Raw genomic sequence first — 23,277 nt, 5'->3', positions numbered from 1 at the left:
TATTTAGGGGAACTCATCTTTGAATATCTCACCTGTTCCATTTAACCGTCACATATAACCCAGGGCTCTTCAGAGAACACTAATAAAAAAGCAAAAGAAATCTCTCTGACATCTATTCAGATCTTAGGAAACAACACATTAGTCAGCCGGTGCCAGGTGTATTTCAGGACTCTGCAAGCTGTTGCTATAGATACAGTTTCCTAGGAAACACAGGAAGAAGCTATGATAGTTGTCCCGCTCCACCTGTGGCTAATCCTCCAGGAGGCTAAGGTAGCCGCGTACAGGCCAGCTGTACCCCTCAAACCCTCGTGCACATCACCTGGGATGGGTTGGTCGGGATGTGATTGCACTTTCCAAGTCACCTTTACACACACAGCCGGCCCTCTGCACAGGCACGCTGGCTAATTTAAGGCATGCTAAAACCCCGAGGCCTTTAGGGCATGGTTGATGGATGCTGCGAGGACTCCTTCCTGGTCGTCTCTCCTCTCCTCTCCTCTCCTCTCCTCTCCTCTCCTCTCCTCTCCTCTCCTCTCCTCTCCTCTCCTCTCCTCTCCTCTCTCCCATCTTCTCTTTTCTTTTTATCTCAGTTGGTGCCCGACAACAGGCTGTTGTTTTCCATTCTGGAGTCATGCTCTATGCGTGTAAGTCTGTCTGTGTGTGTGTGTGTGTGTGTGTGTGTGTGTGTGTGTGTGTGTGTGTGTGTGTGTGTGTGTGTGTGTGTGTAGAGAGAGAGAGAGAGAGAGTGAGTGAGTGAGTGAGTGAGAGTGTGTGGGAGAGCTTGGTGCTGCAGTGTCTGGAAACGGCCTCAGGAGAAGAGCTCTCCCGTTAGCACGCATACGCACAAACACCGACACGTATAAACACATGTAATAACAACAAACACATCGCCTAATGCATGTATTTACTGTGACACAAAACACACACACACACACACACACACACACACACACACACACACACACACACACACACACACACACACACACACACACATTAGAGGCATACCTGCTGGTACTGCATGAATTGTTGTGGGTGAATGTTTGAATCTTGCTCCCCCCCCCCCCACACACACACACACACACACACAAATCTGTCTAGCCACTACTCACATTCACTTCATCATTCTGTGGCTGTTTGCTGCCTCAACCTGCAACAGGCTTCATTGTATATGTCTTTGTGTGCATGTGTGTTTGAGGGTGTGTGTATTTGGAGTAAGAGGTGTGTGTGTGTGTGTGTGTGTGTGTGTGTGAGGGGGGGGGGTCTTTTATGTGATTGGCTGACTGAAACATAGGGGCGTGGCTTGCACCAGTAACGATATCTGACAGTGAGGGAGACAGAAAGAGAGAGAGGCATCGGGTTGCAGCTCCAATAAAAGACTGGAAAAGACAATTTGCTGAAAGACAGGCGGAGACATAGAGAAACAGACAGGGTGGGTGGGGGCGGGGGAGTGAAAAGAGAGAGAGAGAGAAACAGACTGAATAATGTACTGAGTGAGGGAGACGAGAAGAGAGGAGAGAGTGAGACTTGGAGCAACAACAGAGATGTGGGAGGGAGAGGAGGAGAAACAGAAGAGTTGCAGAATGATTCTTCCAACCATCCACCTACTTCAGATGCTCTCCTCCTCGCCTGCATCCTTCCACGTCCCTCCTTTCATCCGTCCAGCCACCCATCGCTCCCTCCCTTCTTCTTCTTCTTCATCTTCTCCCTGCCATATTTAATGGGATAACACACAGTGGCAGAGGGGAGATTGACCAGTCATCTCCTTGGACTCGGGGAAGAAGGAGGCAGAGAGGGAGTGAGAGGCGGGGTGGGGAAAGACAGAGATTAAGAGTGAACCCCCTTAAATAATCTATCCTCATATCCTGTCGCTGCCTGGCCCACCACTCCCCCTCACTCTGTCTTCTCGCTGAAGAGAGGAAAGGAAAGGAGCTGAAGAGGGGAGATTTTGGGACTTCCGGAGATGTGGATGTTGGTCATTTCTCCTGGCTAGAGAGAAGATGGGATGATGGACAAATGGACGGACAGCAACAACAGAAGGGCAGATGGATTGATGGGTGGATGGATGCACAAAGATCCTGACACACAGACTAATGCTCCAACTCTGAGAGGACTCCGTCTACCTGCCCCGCACTTTCTACCTCCTCCTCCAGCTCCTCCTCAGCTCTCCATCTGCCAGCTGCTCTGTCACTCCTGAGGGAGCTAAGGAAGATAAAAGGGGGGGAAAAAAGGAGATATTAATAAGAAGGAAATTGGGAGGAGAAGATAAAAATATCAACAATAGCGCAACATAATCTTCAAAAACTGGTGACAGAAAGGAGAGAAGTTGGACTGTGTATCTGACAACAAACCTGGAGAGGCAGGAAGAGAAAGCAAAGCGACGGAGGAGATGAAGCAGCGGAGAAGCGTTTCGACAAACTTGTCCATCTGAGGGAAGAGTAGACGGCAGACACGATGAACTATATTTTCGGCAACAACACTCTGTACCCCCGCAGCGCCAGGGTAGGCGGGGGGTCCGGGGGTCAAGGGCTAGGAGTCAAGCAGAAGTTGGGGCCCAAGCGGGGCTCCTCGGAGGAGCTGCCACCTGCCCACACCTCCTCCCCCTCCACCTCTTCTCCCGCCTCCTCCTCCCCCTCCTCCTCCTCCTCACGCTGGCAGCAGCTCCTCACGTTCTTCTCCAGGAGGAGTGCCTTCACCGACTGTATCACTGCTAGCCAGGTAACACACACGTCACAGACTCATTGTTTTTGTGTGTGTGTGTGTGTGTGTGTGTGTGTGTGTGTGTGTGTGTGTGTGTGTGTGTGTGTGTGTGTGTGCATTATGCTTGAGGGTTGGTTGGGGATCAGGGTGGGAAGCATGTAACTTAACCTGAGTTTGTGTGTGTGTGTGTGTGTGTGTGTGTGTGTGTGTGTGTGTGTGTGTGTGTGTGTGTGTGTGTGTGTGTGTGTGTGTGTGTGTCATTATGTTAGCGAACATTCTCTCGTTTCAGCTTCTCGGCCAAAACAGCGAGGCAGTCAGTGGCAGCAGGCAGGTTTTAAATCGAAGTTGAAGCCGCTCTCTGTTTGTGCGGTTAAGATTTTTGATAATGTTGTCATGGAAATGAGCCCTGTGCACAGTGTAGGAGACCCAGAGAGCCGGTGTGTTGCCATGGCAAAGCCATCATTTAGCGGAGCAGTCTCCACACATAAAGTCCACACTGAAATCCAAATCTTACCATGGAGAGGTGTGTAACTGAGCTGATGAGAGAGGCAGCACATGTGTAATGGGTCATTTCTGACATCAGAGCAATATAAGCCATAGGAATACCAAATAATATAGATTTATGTTTCCTTGAAATAAAAGGTGAAACTGAATTAAGGGGTTATGGCGTAGCTTTAGAAGCTACGCATGTAGCCGCTCTCATAAGCATGACACGTCAGGTTTACGTTGCTCATTGAGATACCACGTGAAGACTGCAGACCTGTGATTGGTCATTTTGACCTGTTCGATTTTTCCTCTTCGTGTTTCCAACAGCAGATGAAAAGATGCATCGTCTTCTTTTTAGTAACACACGTACAGCAGCAACGGTTTCCACTGAACGTAAATGAATGTAAGCACGATGATTGCACAGAATTTCTCTCCAGTTTAGCAGCGAATCAAAGGTGAAAGAGAAATTACCAGGATGTAATTCCAGGTCTGAAAGTACGTGTGCTGGCAATAGCTGCTCTATATAACAGAGTTGATAAAACAATGTGCACACATGTATTGCGGGAATGAATGATATCTTCATCTAGTGCTGCCATCGGTGGGTGAAATCCAATGCTGAACTTAAACATTTAAATATACAAACTGAAGTGAAATACTTCTATCAATTAATTTGTGGTGGAGGAACCCCACAATTTCTATTAACACAGGAGAAAAAAACACATGCAGTAGGACTCACACAGGTCATAAAGAGCAACGCCGGTCATGTTAACCAGTCACCAGCTTGCATAAATGATTTAACTAACTACGAAAGCAATCCAGCGAGCCACAAAGCACCCACATGGGTGCTGTTTATATCATGAGGGTCTTTACATGGATCCTCTCAGCCACTGTCTGCAGTCAACGTTACGAGGAGTCGCAGCATTTTTGCACCTCCTCTTCCTACTTTTAAAGGGTTTAAAACATTATTTAGCATAATTGTATTATGCAAATTCCAAAACTCCATCGAAGTGGTCAGATTTTTAATTTTTGTTCATTTTTAAAGTGCTCAGCTGTGTTTACACAGATAAATTGATTGGTTTAATATGTAAACCTTGTTCACTTTTATGTACATTAAAATGTGCGTCATCTCCCTTTGCAAGAGTGTTCGAGATCTTGCTATGACATGTTCATATTTATGATGCTTTGCTTTGCACTCTGCATGTCTCTAAGATGAGACTGGTTTTGTCTGAGGAGAAACTGGCCTAAACTCTCGGCCCATTAGGAAACTGCTGCTGCGAGGGGATGTGACTGGTCATTAGTGAGCCCAACCCAACTCCACCTGCTGATACTGTGTTAAGCATAAATAAATTCATCACCTACGCTTATGATTAAACCTCAGGTTAAAAATAAATAAATGCAGGAATCATTTGGTTGCCCACTTGTGTTGCTCATGTGATTGTGCCTCAGAGTCACCTGCACACTAAAGTCCGTACATGAGGACCATAGAGCCATAGAAAGTGCACTCATATCACCCTTTGGCACCTTAATCACACTGTTAAATAAGTAGAGTGTAACAATAGTTTGGAGCACAGGACTTTGAATTTGCATTTTTGACAACATCATCTCCTTCTTTGTTTGAATAATAAAAAGTATTGCTATGTATTTTCCTGTGTTTTCTTGTTTTCTGCAAACATTTACACCCTTTATGGATTACAGATGGCAGATAATGTCTCGATTGAATACAAACCTGCATTATTGATCTGAAACTCCTTGATGGACCATCAAGTGGACCTATCTTCCACTCTGCAGCACTTTTTCAGTTGTCTGCAGATTTACAGCACCGCCCGATGGAAAAAGTTAACCCGCCCTCTTTGCAGTAATCATATTGACCAGTGTTTTCCTGAGGTGTTGCCATCTTCCTGTCTAAGGCACTTACTGCAAGACTGATAGGTCATTATACTAAACACACACACACACACACACACACACACACACACACACACACACACACACACACACACACACACACACACACACACACACACAGCTTGTTGGTCCTGTTGATGGGACACAGGGAGGCTTTTTAAAAAAAAAAAAATTATTCCGCGATGGAAGTGTTTTGGGATCAGCTGATTTGAGCCTCATAGCACAAATCATAAATAAGGCCTGACACATTTCAAACTGCGTGTGTGTGGTTGTGTGTATTCGCCTGCTGTCGTGTGTTCAGGGGCACGGCCGGATGAGATTTTGATGGTTTTGGTGGCACTGGACACTGGGGAGGAGTTCACACACATAAATATTTATTACTCTTTTTTTTAATCAAATTATTCAGCACCTTTTGACAAAACCATATAGAGCAACACAACTTGACATTTAGAGGTCTGGAAGATGTTAGATTTCCCGTCATAGTGCTTTATCTCACTAGACAGCATTTTACTGCAAATCTCTTCTTTACTGGCAATAAGGATACTGAAGCTGCCTGCTAGTAGCCCACCTGTCAGTTTGTGTGTTTAGATGCTTACTTTAAGTTGTCTTTTGATAGTGTCATTGTTAATTAGCATATGAATATAGTTTGATGATCCCTTTATAGAATGCAAATGATTTTTGGAGCATCTCTCTGATGCAGATTTTTTTGTCTCCTGAGGAACTGTGCAGATCAGTGATAATCTTTTATGTGTTTTGGAGCTCCTATTTTTACCTGAGTTTATTAATCTCAAGAATTGCAGTTAAGGGTTAACCCTACTCATTAACAGTGTTCTTGTTGGGGACACAAACACCCCCCCCCCCACACACACACACACACACACACACACACACACACACACACACACACACACACACACACACACACACACACACACACACACACACATCCATCTTTTTCCTTGTATAATTGATGAGTTGTAAGGCAGAGGTATGAAAGTCATCCTGGCTCTTGAGAAAAAGGCCTAAAAGCCTTAAAGAGGTGTTTAGTGGTCACAGGAAATGGGTGTGGAGAGGGATGGACAGGGCGGGAGAGACAGAGAGAGATAGAGAGAGAGTAAGACAATAAAGGAAGAGAATTAGTGACTGATTAAATGTGAGAGAAATCTAATCCTATTAGCTCATATCCATCAGCATAAGATGACATACAATCAAGTCAGGTGACACACTAAAACTTGCTGTGTTCAATTGGGATCGTATTAAACTGCCCCCTCATGTGGTGTTCGCGACGTTGGAGCTCGGAAATGGCAGACGACATGGAAGTTAATTTTCCGTTGGGTGTTAAGCTAATACATTGTGACTTCAGTCATGTAGAGTTTCCCTTCATAACTTATATACAATAGCCCCTTTGTGGCTTCTAGACGCCGTCCATGTTGTTGTTGCCTAGCAATGCTGCTTTTACGATTTAATCCCCTGAAGTATACGGTGCACACGACTTCCCATGTTGTAACCACAAGCTCACGAGTCTAATTTTAATGCAGCACATGTGTAAGTAAACCAATCTTTTTATCAGGACTGGCTGTAAGGTCAATTTACATTCAGTAAGTGAGGCTGGTATTACTAGTTTAGTTTTCACTTTGTCCGATTGTTCCCACTCAGCAACAGAAAAGTTGCAAGTGTTCAAATTGTATTTCAATGTGAGTATTTAGTGTCACAAGTGAAAGGTTTAAAACAGTGAGCAGCAAATCGGCAGTTTTGGCTTGAATGAGGTCTGGAAATGTAATTATGTACGTTGGTCATTTTTAAATGGAAAAAAAATTACCAACACTCAAACTACACTGCGTTTGTACAGTAGTTCAACCTGCTTCTCCCCCAACACACACCCCACTCCTGCAGAGAGTGGCTCATTATCCTCCTCTTGCCCAAGGAAACTTTCCACTCTCCCTGTGCCTCATGGGATACCACTTCGCATGTGTACGCCTCCCTGGTCTTTCTCTGTTGATTTTAGATCTGTTTTTCCAGTAAGACACCTTATCAGGGTGGCATCGCAGCGGTCTGACGGGTAGCAGATTGCACTGTAAAGGGAATTTGTTATGAGTCGGACACTGCATATATTTGTACACTATGAAACTTCGTTACAGTTTAAGGCACAGTATTTGAGTGGGCATGATGTAATACACTGCACTAAGTAAGTTGTATTTTTGTGAGTCTTCACACCATAGCTGTGAATTTCACCTCCCACAGGCTTCTCTGTGCACTCAGAAACTATACATCATCACCACATAGAAATGCCTCAGTGCAGGAGTGAGGATAATTTGCTGTTAATTTGGGACAAAGAAAAGAAGAGAAAGCTGTTGTGTTGATTTCAGGAATCATAAAATGTATCTTGAGGCTGCAGAGAAATTGTTCCTATTCCTGTTTTGCCATGATTGTGCTGTGCTCACATCATATTGGAATCAATATTGGAGCAATGTGAAGGTTAATGACTTGGAAACATGAACATGTTCAGACTTATTTGAAACCTTCACGGCGCCATTTTGTTTCTGATCAGCTGTTACATGTTGGATTCAGAAATTGTCCCAACAAAGTAGACAGGTTTTTTTTTTTCTCTTAGAAATACATTTAAAGTTAAAAAAAAAAAAAAAATACAAGCAGGACAAGCAATCCTGAGACTTGTGTGTTCCATCTTTTCAAGAAATGCTGATAAGATGATGTCATCAGTGGGCGGAGCTAATGCAACTATTTACAATCTCAACTGTGTTGTCCATAATAATTAATGAGCTCCGCCTCTGATGCTGGCACACTGCAGGTGGCATCGGCTGTTGTCATGGTGATACTGCTATGTTGATCACTAGGCAGAGCTTTGTGTTTGTGTGTGTGTGTGTGTGTGTGTGTGTGTGTGTGTGTGTGTGTGTGTGTGTGTGTGTGTGTGTGTGTGTGTGTGTGTGTGTGTGTGAGAGAGAAGGAGTACATAATTTGTGTGTATTATCAAACATAAAATCATAATATACACTTGTTCGTACTGTCAGCCACTTGTGCAGACACACACACACACACACACACACACACACACACACACACACACACACACACACACACACACACACATTGTGTTATAGCAGTGAGTAGTGCATTGAATTTGTGATGCTTGAGAGTGTGTGAGGTGTTGTGTCACCTTCTGTGTGTGGGATGAAGCTTGCATATCAGCTCTCTCCCACACACACACACACACACACACACACACACACACACACACACACACACACACACACACACACACACACACACTCCATCAGTCTCCTACCTCCAGCCTGTTCTCTGACTTTGCTGATATAATCAACACAGATTAGCTGACCATGAGCAAACACTTAATATGATCACTAACTAATGAGGCTGAATGTAAAATCTTGACATCTCCATCCATCCTGCTGAGATTACTAAGGAGCGTTTTGACACGAATGAATGCTTGACTCAGTACAATGGATCCAACATGTGTTTTGCATATACAGTATTTGGCTAAATATTCCACTTTGCAGTCAATTCTGCTGTACAGTTTATAGGACATGCAGCATTTGTTGGTCCCCGAGAAGCCTTACACTCTTATGTAGTTGGCCAGACTGGTATGATGTTGCTTTTTTTTTAATGCTATATCCCTTCACTGAGATTTTGTGGATTTATAGTATTTTCCCATATTTGGTAACCTGGTGACCTTTATGGACCAAACAACTTCTGGTAGAAAGAAGTTACAGATCAATACATGTAATGTATATTACTTAATGTTTTTGATAAATTAATCGACTCTCCTGCCTGTTACACCACTTGATTTGAAGTAAAATAAACTTAAATTCGCTATTACATTTTTCTTTTTATCAAGTCTCCTGGCTTTTCTAAAAACATCATATAAAACAGTTGTGTGCCGCCATGCTCAGCAGACAAGTAGAATATTTGGGCTAAAGTAAAATTTGGGCCAATGAAGAAAGTGGAGTGTCAGGAAAGCTAAATTCCCAAAAGAACAGAGTTGAAAATTTCGTGGATTTGTCTGTTTTCTGCAGAGTGTCTTTGCTATCAGATATGTCGGTGCACATCTAGTTTGTTTGACGAAGCGGAAGTCTTTTCTCATTTATTTACATCATTTCTGTGTTATAAAGTCAAACCTAAACCCTTTTCTCTCTATTTATTGTACAATATGAATTATAGCCTTGTACAGCTTTAATGTTAATTAATTTGTGTGATAGAGCTTCCTTTCAGACTGTACCACAACCATCCAATCCCACCCTAAAACAAACCCCAGCTCTAATCATACCAGACTCCGTAAATTCATACTGATTTATTCTACCATGTTGTGTGTGTGTGTGTGTGTGTGTGTGTGTGTGTGTGTGTGTGTGTGTGTGTGTGTGTGTGTGTGTGTGTGTGTGTGTGTGTGTGTGTGTGTGTGTGTGTGTGTGGGCTGGTGGTGGGATATATGATAATGAAGGTCTCAGGCTGTAACCTCACATGTCTGATCACCCACTAAATCCATGGAGACCACAGCTCTTCAGCGCCGAGATGCAGTCTTTTCATGCTTTACCATCAGATGATGTCGATGTGTCTGCAGCCATTATGCAGTTATTTTCTGTCCATGTCAGTAGGAATTTATTTTGGTTCAGTCAGTAAATTAATAGAAATAGTGCAATCAGTTTAAAAGGAAAATCATTTTAAGTGCTAATAGAGCTGATGCCCGTGTTAAGTAGTTTGTGCAATTATTGGAGTTGATTCATTATTATTTTCGGGACTAATTACACTGGAATTTAGTACACTATATTTTTCCTGAGATTCAGATTCTCTGTATCATCAGTGTAAATAAAATAACATAATGAAATTCATACATTTTTTATACATTTCTGCCGCCATTTTTAGCTGCTTAAAGAGTCAGTTAAACACTGATTTGTGATGCGAAGCCACAGTATTTTCACAAGCTGTCAGTGGCCGATAATGTCAGACTACTTCATCAAATTACTCAGCAGTGATGAAGGAACGGTACTGTGAGCACCACCATCATAGCTGTGTACTGTATATCCATTCTCACCTCCCCTCAGTGCTCCATCTGTCTGTGGAGTCTGAGGCCCCCTGCTGGTGACATCCAGTATTTCAACGTGGTGTCCCTGCACAGTTGGAGAAAAAAAATGGTAATTGATTTTTTTGTTGTTGAATGTTTTACTGAAGTCTTCCCAACGAATTACCTAAGCCTCTGGCCAACATGTGATTTCCTGTTGCATGTTTTCTTTCTCCACTGAGCACGTGTTTCCTCATTGATTTTCCTTGGCATACTCGGGCATCATTTTATTGGAGTGAAAATGCTGCTGTAGGTTGTTTAACGATAAAGAATCAGAAATTCATCGAAGGAAAAGAAGCAAGGGACAAAAAGGAGGCGGCGCACTTTCACTTTTTAACAAAGATTGTCTGAAATTTATATTTTGAGCCTTTTCAGCAGCTCCCCGCTCTCTGAATCAGTCTGACCTGTGAAGAATATAAGTGTGTACGTTTTAACCAGACTAATTCATATCCATGACAACCAATTACCTAAGCAGAAAAGGTTTTACACTCAACAAATGAGGATGTTTTGCATGGCTAGTCGGGTCAGTCTGACCCGGAAAACATACAATGAGTTTTCAATTAGGCGGACCATTTCACAGGACAGATGATGTCACACTTGATAGACTACTTTGATATGTTTCCTAATGTGTTTCTTAAAATACATTTTCACAGTCGAGTCAAAGTAGGGAGCAGGGGTAGAAAACTAAGTGACATGGTGTGGGCACGCTGACTCAGATGTTTTACAATTGAACATATTGGAGGTTAATGTTGTGAGTTTGTCTCATACTTGGTATTGAAAGAAAGTCGTGTACACATCATCCTTGTGATTTGCATTTGTATTTTAAGACCCTGAACCTGACCCTCCAAGTGCAGCTCTGCGGAGTCCAGATATCTCATTCGTTCTCCTGTGTTCCCCCTCCAACCTATCCTTGCGTTTTCATTTTCCAGCAGCCTCCACCCCTTTCCTACCCCACCCTGTAGCACTGTATTAGTGCTGGCTTCATTTGACGATGTGATGCTAACAGCCTATTCTCCTTGCTCATCCTCTCCTGACTGAGCGGTTAGCCCGCAGCGTTAACAGTACTTTACACAGGGAACACACACATAGCCGCGAACACACTGAGCCGCTACAACAGGCTTTCTCTCAGCCACCCTCTCTGTGTCTCTTTGCTTTCTCCCACATGGGTGCTGCTTCTTTTTTTTTTTTTTTTTTTTATGTGCCGCTCTTTCCCTTATCAGCTTGGTTTGGGGCGAGTTGTGGCATATATTAGCTGACATTATAAAGAAATGGACCTCATAGCTATCAGAGATGTGTGTGTGTGTGTGTGTGTGTGTGTGTGTGTGTGTGTGTGTGTGTGTGTGTGTGTGTGTGTGTGTGTGCGCGCGCGCACGCGCATCTCTCTATGTACAAACCAATGGCAGCTCCTGTTCTGTCTTAAATACCAGCTGAAGGAAGCCTGCAGATGTATTTAAACTGAAGTGAAACATATTCCATAGTTACTGTTTACATATAAAAACTGACTTCTGTTGTTTTTTTTTAATTTATTCAAATATAAATGAAGACTAATTCACTGGTTGACTATTCCATCATCGGCCTCTTTTCCCTCCTAAGTAAACCTCAAGCATAAACACAAGTATTGTTACATATATTTCTACCAAGAACTTCTCATTTAACAAAATTGATGAAATGCTTAAATGTTTAGTTTCAGTTTAGTTTAATCATGGCGTTATATCGTAGAATAAAAAGACACATTTTAGTGTTTCCATACGCAACCACAACATCTCAGACTAAAAGATCAATGACAGTTCAACTTCTTCTCATAGCAACCTATCCGTACTGGCTGTACTACACCAGGAGCCTTGCCGCTGTTTGTGTATGTGTGCATGTTAGAAACTGGACAGGCATAGTAAGCACATGAAGATACACCACTCACACTCACATAGAGATGTGCTCTTTCAGGGAAGTAGGCCAACGCATAGAGACATGCACAAACGCACACACAAACACCGTAATGCTGCTGACCCGGCCTGCCTTGTGATGCTTTGAAAGAACAAGACAAAGGTTGATGGAGACGACCGCCCTCCACCAATCCCAGCTCTCCCTTCATGCTACAAACACACACATATACACTGTGACTGAGCTCTGAGCGCTGTATCACTGTCCCCGTTCGCCTATCGATTAGTCATGCCTGGCTGCTGTCATGTTCAGGAGTCCAGGAAAGCCCCTAATTGGCTGGTCAGGGAATGAGAGAGTCAGTGGGAGAGTGGGAGAGAGAGAGAGAGAGAGAGAGAGAGAGAGAGAGTGGGGGGGGGCAGATAATGAGAGAAGGAGGAAGCATAGAAAGATTAGAGAGGCTCAGAAAAAGATTTGGGCACATGGATGTGACCTAATATCAGTTTCATCATAATAGAAAGACAAGATGAAATACAGAAGACAAAGACAATTTAACTCTCTCTAACCTGACCTGCTGGATGGAGTGAATCGAATGTAGGAATCTGACCTGAGTTCAGTTCCTGTCTCGACTTTTTGGAATATCTGAATCAAACCGTATCATCTACCACGCGACCAACACTTTGGACACAAAGCCTTAGTAACATAGGTGGATAATATGAGTTACCCTGAGTGACCGACCGCTGGAGTGGAGCGTAATCGCAGAGTGAGAAACAGAAATCTTCCACTGGAGCGTACAAACGGACTCCCGTCCTCTCTAGAAACAGAGGCAAACTGAAAGAAAGCAGGACTGAAAGGAGCTTCAACTTGTCCAAGTGGTTTTGCTGCTTCTTTTCCGGACCAACCTTTTATCTTCCTACTGACCCCGGGACGCTGAGAGATGGTGAGAGGGTCAGCATGCTCCATTGGGGAGAAAGCCGAGAAGAGGAGTGTTAAATATCGCACCAAAGGAGGATGCTTTGCTTTTTGGGACTAGCTGATGCTCCAGTCAATAAGGTAGAAGAAAGAAAAGAAGCACTGCCTACACAGGAGGGATTGTTTTATAATTTCCTCATATTCCAGTGAGCTTTACGTACTGCGACACACTGATAGACAAGGAAAAAAGCTGAGATACCAACTTTACTGGACACAGATGAGGACTGGTAGTTCGTGAGATGCATGACCTACATTATTCGGACACAAGTGATTCCTAGGAGCTTTGACCTTTTGTCATATCTGTAAAGGAGACCACGTGATAAGAGTGAGGAAAAAAGATACAGAAGACACAGGAGGATCTCTTTTTTTTTATTATTTTTTTTATTTTTTTAACAAATCTTCATCGCTATGACTACTTATTTCCACAGCCATGAGTTCTGTTGTAGCCCCAAGAAACCCAGCGCTGGCTCCACAAAGAGCAAATCTGGCAAAGGGAAGGCCAAGTCAGGCAAGAGCCACTCTCACTCCAAGCACAACCACAATTTATTGCAAATACAGACGTCAAAACACCAACCTTCACCGCTCCACTCACCAAAGCACCATCACCACTCACCGAAGCACACCTGCCATTCGGCGAAACATGTGCTTCCTTCTCCCTCTCCCAGCTACTATCACATCGCACCGCCGTCCCCAAGTCATCAGCTAGCGCCGCCATCACCGACCTTCCAGCTGGGTCCTCCATCACCAAATAACCCCCTGCACTCGCCGGGCCACCACCAGCTTCACGTGTCGCCGAGCCACCACCAGCTTCACGTGTCGCCGAGCCACCACCAGCTTCATGTGTCGCCGAGCCACCACCAGCTTCACGTGTCGCCGAGCCACCATCAGCTTCACCTGTCGGCGAGTCATCATCAGCTGCAGCATCATTCTCAGAACCAGCAACAGTACCATCCACCTGCCTCGCCCATGCGCTTGCTCTCCTCGCCTTCGACTCATCAAATCTGCCACCAGCCTCAACTCCATTCGCCCAGTCACCACTCGTTGTTCCAGCAGTACCAACACCACTACCACCACTTCCCTCCTCCTCTTCCCCATGCCTCCCAGTCGCTGTCCATCCATCCTTTCCACTCGCCACAGCTCCCCTTGTGTTCAGGCCTGGGGGGTTACGGGTGGAGCACGCTGCCTACCAACCTGGTCACCAGGGGAACTAGAGGGAAGTTTCCCAACCTGAGGGACAGCGTGAAAAAGAGTCCCACAAAGAGCAAAGGCAAAGCTGCAGGAAAGGCGTGGCCCAATGACACATATATCTGGACCGCACACTCAATGGAGGCACCGCTCATACACCACTTCCCACAGATACAGGCTAATGTGCAGGTAGGTGTTAGACAGCGTGAGACCAATGATCCCAGGAAGGGAACAGCATGTGTGCAACTATTCTCCACCCACCTCTGACACTTAAAGAGATTTTTACGCTGTTTCAGAACACGAGTTGCAGGAATAAGTTGTGCAATTGTGCTAAATCACATTGCTTTAACCACTAACCATTAGCCAAACTTTCAATACGAAGGTTTTCAAAAGAGAGTCTACATACCTGTGTTGCAGGTGTGCATGAGATGATTTTGCAGAAGAATTCAAAGCTGTAACTGGAACAAGCAAATCCACACAGTATTTATTGCTTTTGTTTTATTAATGATATTGTTTACATACATCAAACAGTGCACACGTCCCATAGCTGAGCTATTCAACAAATTTAGGAAGGTGGCCAGTTGACAGTGAAACAAAAATGCCTTAAATCATCCCACAGGGTGTTTATCTGATTAATTGGATTTGACTTTGTTTCATTCAATAGGAAAGGTCCGTAGGGCTGTAGAAAACTACACTTTTAGTGAATCAAGAGATTAAATTCCGAAAAGCGGAGAGAATAACGTAGTCTGCGTATATCTATCTAGATCAGGGGTCTCCAGCCAGTAGATCGCGATCTACCCGGTAGATCAAAGGAGCTCTCGGAAGGAAAAAGATTGAAGACCAATGATCTAGATACACCGATTCTGTGTTCAAAGTTTTAGCTGGAATCAAGACATGACAGGGTATGTTTGGTAGAATGACGGGACAATGAAAAGGGAAGAAATGTAATTTATGACATCAGTCTCCATCTAACTGAGAATATTACCACGTGATGAGAAGTGTATATTATATACTGGCTCCTTTATGCAGGCCCGAAGGGATGGTGAGGACATTTTAAAAGTATAACATCACTACAGTTTCAGTTATCTTTGTCTAACCGCCCTTTTAAATGAAGCACTCACAGCCTGAAGTGCTTCACTGATGTTTTCCCCACAAAGCTGGACTTTGAGCTGTCAACTGTTTTGCAATATCGTCATATCTTGTGCGTGACGTGACTCTGTCTTATTTATTTTCTCTGCGGGACGCTGAAAGTAATGAATGAAATGAGAGCTTTGCTGAAATAGCTCATCTCAAAATAAGATGTGACATCACAGTTTCATGGTAGAAGCAGTGTAAGAGTGGTCGATTTTAAACCTCCCATTAATATAGTGAAAAGAGCACATCCATCCGTGTGTAACCGGCTTTGTGTTGTGTAAACGGTAGAGAATACAACATAGCAGCTGCCTGTTACTCGCTGTTGGTCGGGTAGTTGTTGTCCTGCATCTATACGGGCACAGCGATCGGAGATCGCAGGTAGCCGTAGTGTGATTAGCGTGGCCGCTCCATCTGATTAACTCTTTCGTCAAATGGAGTTTTATTGCACATTAAGGAAGACAGAGCAGGTTGTGATATTAAGGGTGGAGTATTGTGTGAATGCGTCCTCACACGCCAACAGCGGCTCGCCGCTACTATAAATAACATCTACAGCTGCAGAGTGTGCAGCTCGTGTGGTCTGACGTTAGAGGAATAAAACATTGAAATAAGCCTTTAAACGTCGCAGCTGTTTTTGTGAAACACTCGTAATCTGATCAATTTGGGTTAATGGCTCCTCCTCTTTCACTCTGTGTTGTGTATGTTCTTGCATGTGTGAGTGCGTGCTATTTGATTATTTAACTAACTGCTGCTGTGCATCATCAGATGTAATGGGCCTCTTGATTTGTGTTTATCCAATCATGATTCATTTGCTAATTGATAATTGCTTTATTATGTTGATGGTGTAGAGGCTGAAGAGAGCACGCTTCACTAATGGAAAATCATTCTCCAAAGTCTCCACACACACACACACACACACACACACACACACACACACACACACACACACACACACACACACACACACACACACACACTTTGACCTTTCTGAACAACCCTCCCATATACGGTAGCGTGAGAGCTATGAAGGACTAAATCGTTTGTTTGCCTCTCGCTCTCTTTGTCTGACAAGACACACCAGGGATAGTCTGGATCTCTGGTTAAGCTGTGTTGTGCTGGACTGAACCAGGCCATAATGCCATGATAACACAGCTGGTGCAACAGCAATTATGTAACGACTGATAATCACTTGGATGTTGTGTATCTGTGTACGAGTGCTTGTTTGTTTATATTTGTATGCTTGTTCTTTTGGCCTTTTCATGTAACACAGCCCCGTACACACACACACACACACACACACACACACACACACACACACACACACACACACACACACACACACACACACACACACACACACACACACACACACACACACACACACACACATATATGCACATACATATTGATGTTACATAAGCGCGCAATCTGAAATGGCATGTCAATGGAATCGCAGCGGACTGACCGACTGGATTTGTTGCTTTGTGAATGACACACACACTCGCGCGCACACACACACACACACACACACACACACACACACACACACACACACACACACACACACACACACACACACACACACACACACACACACACACACACGCGCGCGCACACACACGCTAAGAACATCTGTGCGTTGTACAATACTGTTACAGGGGTGAGGGAAGCAGATAAGGTGGAGGCCGGGTGACGGATTGATCAGCGTGGGCTTCTGACAAATTGGATTCAGTCAGGTAGTTGTCAGGTGTAAGATTAGCATTAGCTGAGATGTTAATGTAAACTAATGTTTTGGTTTTTTTTCTGAGACAAACCAATTTGGATGGTATAAGTGATTTTCAAATAAGAAAAAGCAGCATTTACATGTAACCGTAGGCATTAAGGTTATCGTCTTCATGTGTTTAAGAGTTGGGAATTATTCAGTGTTTTATAGGAAAACATTGTAATGCAAGTCTGGAAATAAACCTAATTTGGAGAAAAATAAATTCATGTTTGTTTGTTTTTCTTGATAATTTGATTTTTTTTTTTTAACCTTTGACCTTCATTTGATACATTTTGGACAACTGAGTTTCATCAGTGATAATTGCTAAAGAACAAAGATTCTCTATAATATTTAAAGCTCTCTGCTTGAGAGATGCTCAGTCTCACCAGCTGCAGCAAAGGGAGAGTTTAAAGTCCTGCTTATGCTGACTCCGCTTAAAGTATCCAACACGAACAAGTAGGGTTGTAATCTTTCTTTATATTCCTGTCATTTCCACTAACAGTATGTATCTCTTCTTATAAACACACACACACACACACACACACACACACACACACACACACACACACACACACACACACACACACACACACACACACACACACACACACACACACACACACACACACACACACACACGGAAACAGCTGCACCTGTCAGTATGTCCTTTCTGTCTCAATATCCGTGGCCTGTACTGTAACCCCCTCCCCCCCGCCCTCGTCTCTCTCTTTCTGAACCTTCCTCCACTTCTCTCCTCCTGATTTTTGTTCTTTTTTTGGTTTGTGTGCATCTGTCTGCACCCTCTGCTATTCGTTGTTGTTGTCGAGCGGGCAGATTTCACTCCTCCCATAGTACCCATAATCCCTCTGACCCCCTCCCTCCCTTCCTTCTGTTCCCATGTGGGATCAAGAATCCAGTCAGCTTGACTGACAGACAGTTTTACACGTGGCAGAGACATGGAGTGAGATAATGTGTGTGTATGTGTATGTGTATGTGTATGTGTATGTGTGTGTGTGTGTGTGTGTGTGTGTGTGTGTGTGTGTGTGTGTGTGTGTGTGTGTGTGTGTGTGTGTGTGTGTGTGTGTGAGAGAGAGAGAGAGAGAGAGAGAGCGAGAGGAGATAAAGAAGTGGAACGGGGTTGATGAGAGTTTGAGATTAGTGCAGAGGGATAGATGCTGTTGCTGCTCCGCTGCACATTCACGTTGTGAAGTCGGGGTTTGCTGTCCATTTGGTTTTCTCGCTCGTTTGACGCTTGTTTAGCTGGTTGTGAACTTTTTAATTTTTTTTGGGGCTACAGAACAAACGGTGGAGCTCTTACGTGGACTCTCGCTGCTGGTGTGTTGGAGAAGACTAGGGCTACAGACGGTGGACTTCCGAACATTAAAACACTTTCTGGAGAGAGAGAAAGTGAGAGTAGACGAGGAAACAGGAGGCCAAAGGGGTGGAATGATAGGATGGGTGTTTGTGCAAATATAAGGAGAAAAAGACACCCCGTGGCTGTGTATTACCTAGTGTGAGGTTTGCCATTTGCTGTGCTTGCATAGGAACTAAGAGATAGAAGACAATGCCAGTCATCTGCAGCTGCTCTAACCCTGGCTCTCCGAGCCCGGATCTGTCCAGGCCGCGGCTCTAGAAAAGAGACAAGGAAGAAGGAGACGGAATTTAAAGTAGAATCACTGGAGGAAGAGGTTGGAGTCAGAGAAGATTTATACAAAATTTTATTAAACACGTAGCATGATGTCGTAAAATATAGCGACAAAAAACCCGACAGAACAGCGGTGCTTAAAATACTCTACCAATAAAACACAAGATGTCAAAATACAGGGTGTTGGACTGGACTACTTAATGTCGCAGAGCTTTTGAAAACTGTTATATAGTGTGGTTAGCTGTGTAGTACATTAGTACTGTCCAATATAAGGGCTGTGCAGTATGTCATGTGGTGGATGCAGTCGCTCCATGGTGGTAATCTGTAGCAGATGTACTCAACATGCTGTACCAAAACATGAGACGAGTAAGTCTTCGTCACTGATCTCCGTTTTCTTGTTTGTTTGTTTGTCTTCATCGTCATATACCTGAGATTAAACGTGGTTAATAATGCTGCCGATCTCTCTTGCAGGTCAACCCCCCTCCAGTGGTGGTCAACACCGACAGTGTCGACACACCCCCATATGTGAGTAGTTTAAATGTACTGTCAGTGGTACAAGATCTGCACCCTGCTGATACTGTAACAGCTCAGTGGTCAAGTTCTGGAGACAGTGTCTGTGTCCTAAAGTCTTTTTTGACTTTTTATTCCTAAAAACAAAAGCCAAGTGAGGTAAAATCACAGATTGAAGGAAGACACTGGATAAGATGTCAGCGGTTGTATGAACATTGACTTTTGACCTTTGGTTTTTGGAGCTTTGATCTGAGGTTCAAAAGTACAGGTGAACTTTTAGAATGCATCATGAAGCAGAAAGGCTGCAACTTAAGGTGTTGTCACTGTTACAACAAAGATGTCATTTGTATAAGAATGTATTTGTAGTTCATCAATTTCTTGCCTGTTTGCTGTTGTACAATTTAATTGGAGATTAATGTGGTGTGTAAAAACAGACATTGTCCGATCATTATATTTCCAGTGTCTGTAAAGTTTGAAATGTTTTTTTTTTCTAGTTTTATATTCTTTTCTTTTCCTTTAACTGCTCCATGTTGTCAATATTAGCAAACACCACGATTACTGGAAGCAGATGGCCTAAATTTGAACCAGCCCATACAGACCACCATCACAGGTCTTGAGGTCTCCATATAAAGTAACTTTAATGTGTGGATGCATTTTTGAGGATGTCTACAAAGGCAACACCTCAACTCAAGTCTATAAGGTTGTGACATGTGACACACTTTAATCAATATATTTGTAATTTTGCACTAAACTTTTGTAAATTATTTACATCACCTTCTTTTCTCTATGACCAAGGCCAACCATCAATTAACATCAGGGTTTATTTCACTGTGTAGAGACTTGTAAACACCTTCTGGAGCGCCTGCCAGAAATGCACAGAGATTTGAATGTTTTTCTGCCCAAACGTGCACAATGGTGATAGTACCGTCTTTTAGACAGACCGCTCGGTCTTCCATTAGATGGATCCAGATGTAATTTTACTGGTAACCAGCTGCCGCAGAGAATCAGTGTCTGTTGTTGTTAGATAAGTTTATTATGTAATTACTGGGGAATTACTCCCCGCTGAACAGAAACCGAAATAAAACACAGGCAGAGGAAGATCTTTCTCACGCAGATTTCACTTCCTGGTACTCTGATATTTCTGATGACTGTGATTCTCTTCAAGAGAAATACAAATGATGCACAAATACAGGAAAAACAGTCACGTTTAAGTGCCTATGACTCTTTTGAAAGCCGAGGTTATTTAGGAGCTAGAAATTAAACAAAAGAGGTTTGTAATAGGAAAAATGCATTTAATAAACCTCCTGCTTATTGTGCCTGTATGGAAAGCAACAGCCACAGTAAAGCTGTGATAATCGTGTGACTTTGTTAGTTTTGGTGATGCTTTTTAAATAATACATGGGAATAAATATCACAGAGAATCTTTAATGGGTTTTGAAGCAACCCCAGTATATTCTTTTCTTCATATTCAATATAAATTAATTTATTTTGTAACCAGACACCATCCAGTCTGAATATTTGATCATAGTGGACACACTGTACATGACGTCCAGTGGAAGATTGTGCCCTCTGTTTGAAACGACGGAAATTCAAAATCTAAACTAATCTGACTGCACAGAGACCCAGATTACAGCCATGGGGATTACATGGGCCACTGGGATGTCACTCGACCACTGCGTACGTGTGTGCGTATGTGTGCGTGTGTGTGCGTGTGTGTGTGTGTGTGTGTGTGCGTGTGTGCGCGTGTGTGCGCGTGTGTGCGCATGTGTGTGTGTGTGTGTGTGTGTTCTTGCCTGCCCGCAGCAGCTGTATCTGGAACAAGACTCTCATCTCCCAGTACAAACTGAGAGGAACACAAAACATATAATAGTCTGTTCGGATTGCATTTAAATCTGAGCATTTTTGGTTCAGTCAGAAAACGGAGACGTCAATGTGTTTCATAGTACAAGCAGTGCCGGCTGAGCGTCGTGATTGGCTCATGGGCAATTCATCAAGGATGCTCTTAAATATGACATCAGAGATACATCATCAGTAAATACGTATTACGAGTTTAATCTCTGGATTCACGCATCATTCATAAAGAATTAAATCTCTAAATTCACATTTCTGACTCTGAGATGTTGAGCTTTGTTGCAGTTTGTTTTACCTGATGGGAGCATTAATGGTCAGATAATCAACTTTTGTATTTGAAAAAAAAATCCTGTAATTCTTGATAGCTGATGGATTTTCAAAGATGGATCAAGGAATATTTATGTATCTAGAACTGAATGATAAGAGATATGATGACGCAGTGATGTTAAACGAGGAGATTTGTTGCTGCATGGGAGGACGATGTCGCTGCCAACGGCAACTGACGTGACAGAGAACAAAACACTAATGAATCTAAAAAAGGCTTGACTTTAAACCAAATGCTGGAAACGCAGGAAAATAGTGCTTTTACTCAAAATCTGCCGCACAAAGTAACTAAATACATTTAAACGAATGTTGTACTTGAGTTCAGGGATGTTGAGTTATATATAACATCTGTTGTGATATATTGCGATTTATTACCTTTTCACAAATGTAAATAATGCCCTCAAAGAAAAACGTTGTCAAAAATCTGTTCCATCCAATACAATAAAGTTGTCAATCATTTTTATTGCTGCAAAATGGAGATTATCAATCTGTGGATTTGTATAAGACCTACGTTTTCTTCTTCTTCCTGAGTGTATAAGCATTTTATAATCTCTTAGATGTATCTTTCTACGTCACTGTATCTAAAGTAGATAAACCGGCTGTTTTTTATTGGTTCCTTAACTTTTGTAAAGGGTTTGCATCCTTCTTCCTCCACTTGTCTTCATTTTGAACATGTTCTTCACTCTCTAACAGGTCAATGGAACAGAAGCCGACTATGAGTATGAGGAAATCACGCTGGAGCGGGTAAAAACATACAAATTACAATGACACAAACACACCACCAACACGTGTGTCTTATTATACACACATTGCAAATGTACTCAGTCACATCTGTTTCTCAGTGACCGTACCTCAGTTCAAACTGAACCCTCTCCTCACTAGGACACTTGTCAATAGTCACACTAGACCCTCACTAGTGTTTCAGGAGCAGACGACCAAAAATAGAATAAAATGTAAAAGGGAAAAGATTGTAAAATATCCCATTAAAGCTTGCGAAAATGTGGTTCAAACTTTTTCAAAATGTTTTTAACAAATTGGCTTAGACAAGAAAAATAATGTTTTTTGTTTTTTTTTACATTTGTAAGAAATTGTTTGTTTATGCAGAACCATATTGATCAAAGCAGTGAGTTGATCAAGCAAATAATTTTTAGGGCCTTTAAGGTTGTCATGAACAGTCGATGTTTGACACTTCTCACTCACTGTAAGCTTCAATCTGTTGGTGTTGTGTGCAACTGTATAAAACACATAATATTGATGTTTGGTGAATATCTTACTATCCTTTTATACTTTTGGGGTTAAATGAACTGTGTTGATAATCATAAGCAGTGTGGCTCAGAAGTGTATTAGATTGATATTCAGATTTTTTTTTTTTTTTTTTTTAAAGATAGCAGTCTGGTCCTCCACTACTCCTGACCTGTTTCTCTCAATGATGTAATCCTATGTTGAGATGTTTTATTACCATAAAGAAATACAATCCTATAAAACCAAAGTATGACATAGAAAAGGTTGTAAGACCTGTTAGATTTAAGTCTTAAAAGTTTGATCTTGTCAGTGTCGGCTGTCTTTATCTTCCTCCTCTGCCTTCACTCAGCCACTCACTGGTCTGATTCTGATGACCCGCTTTTCCTGCCCTCTCTATTTCTTCTCCATCCATCTCCACTTTCCTCTCTTGGTCCTCTACCCTCCTCCTCCTCCTCCTCTTCCTCCTCCTTTCTCATTATACTCCCCTTTCTCTCACCCTTGAGGCTGCCTCTCTCTCCCTCTCTCTCTCTCTCTCTCTCTTTTCTCCTGTGACCTGGTTCTGTCTGCTTGACTGGATCTGCTTTAAAGACACGATGGACATAC

General features: G+C 42.9%; 1 protein-coding gene across 6 annotated transcripts in view; it reads left to right on the top strand.

Moving 5' to 3' along the window:
• The window catches only part of LOC138624495 (discs large homolog 1-like protein), a 102,646-nt gene that overhangs the window by 37,078 nt on the left and 42,291 nt on the right, over positions 1–23,277 (top strand). For 5 of the 6 annotated variants that reach the window (XM_069704746.1, XM_069704747.1, XM_069704748.1 and 2 more), the window contains 2 exons: positions 19,219–19,272; positions 22,126–22,176. In XM_069704746.1, coding sequence (XP_069560847.1) covers positions 19,219–19,272; positions 22,126–22,176 — 105 coding nt within the window. Of the gene's footprint in view, positions 1–1,506; positions 2,716–19,218; positions 19,273–22,125; positions 22,177–23,277 lie in introns of those variants that run through there. The other variant, XM_069704752.1, reaches the window with a different exon arrangement.

This window comes from Brachyistius frenatus, unplaced genomic scaffold (genome assembly GCF_029030835.1).
Source record: "Brachyistius frenatus isolate BFR_SWC_R1_liver_20210118 unplaced genomic scaffold, ASM2903083v1 Contig_52, whole genome shotgun sequence".
Taxonomy (NCBI): domain Eukaryota; kingdom Metazoa; phylum Chordata; class Actinopteri; family Embiotocidae; genus Brachyistius; species Brachyistius frenatus.
The sequence above is the reverse complement of the archived record's forward strand: the minus strand, read 5'-3'. Positions and strand labels throughout refer to the sequence as shown.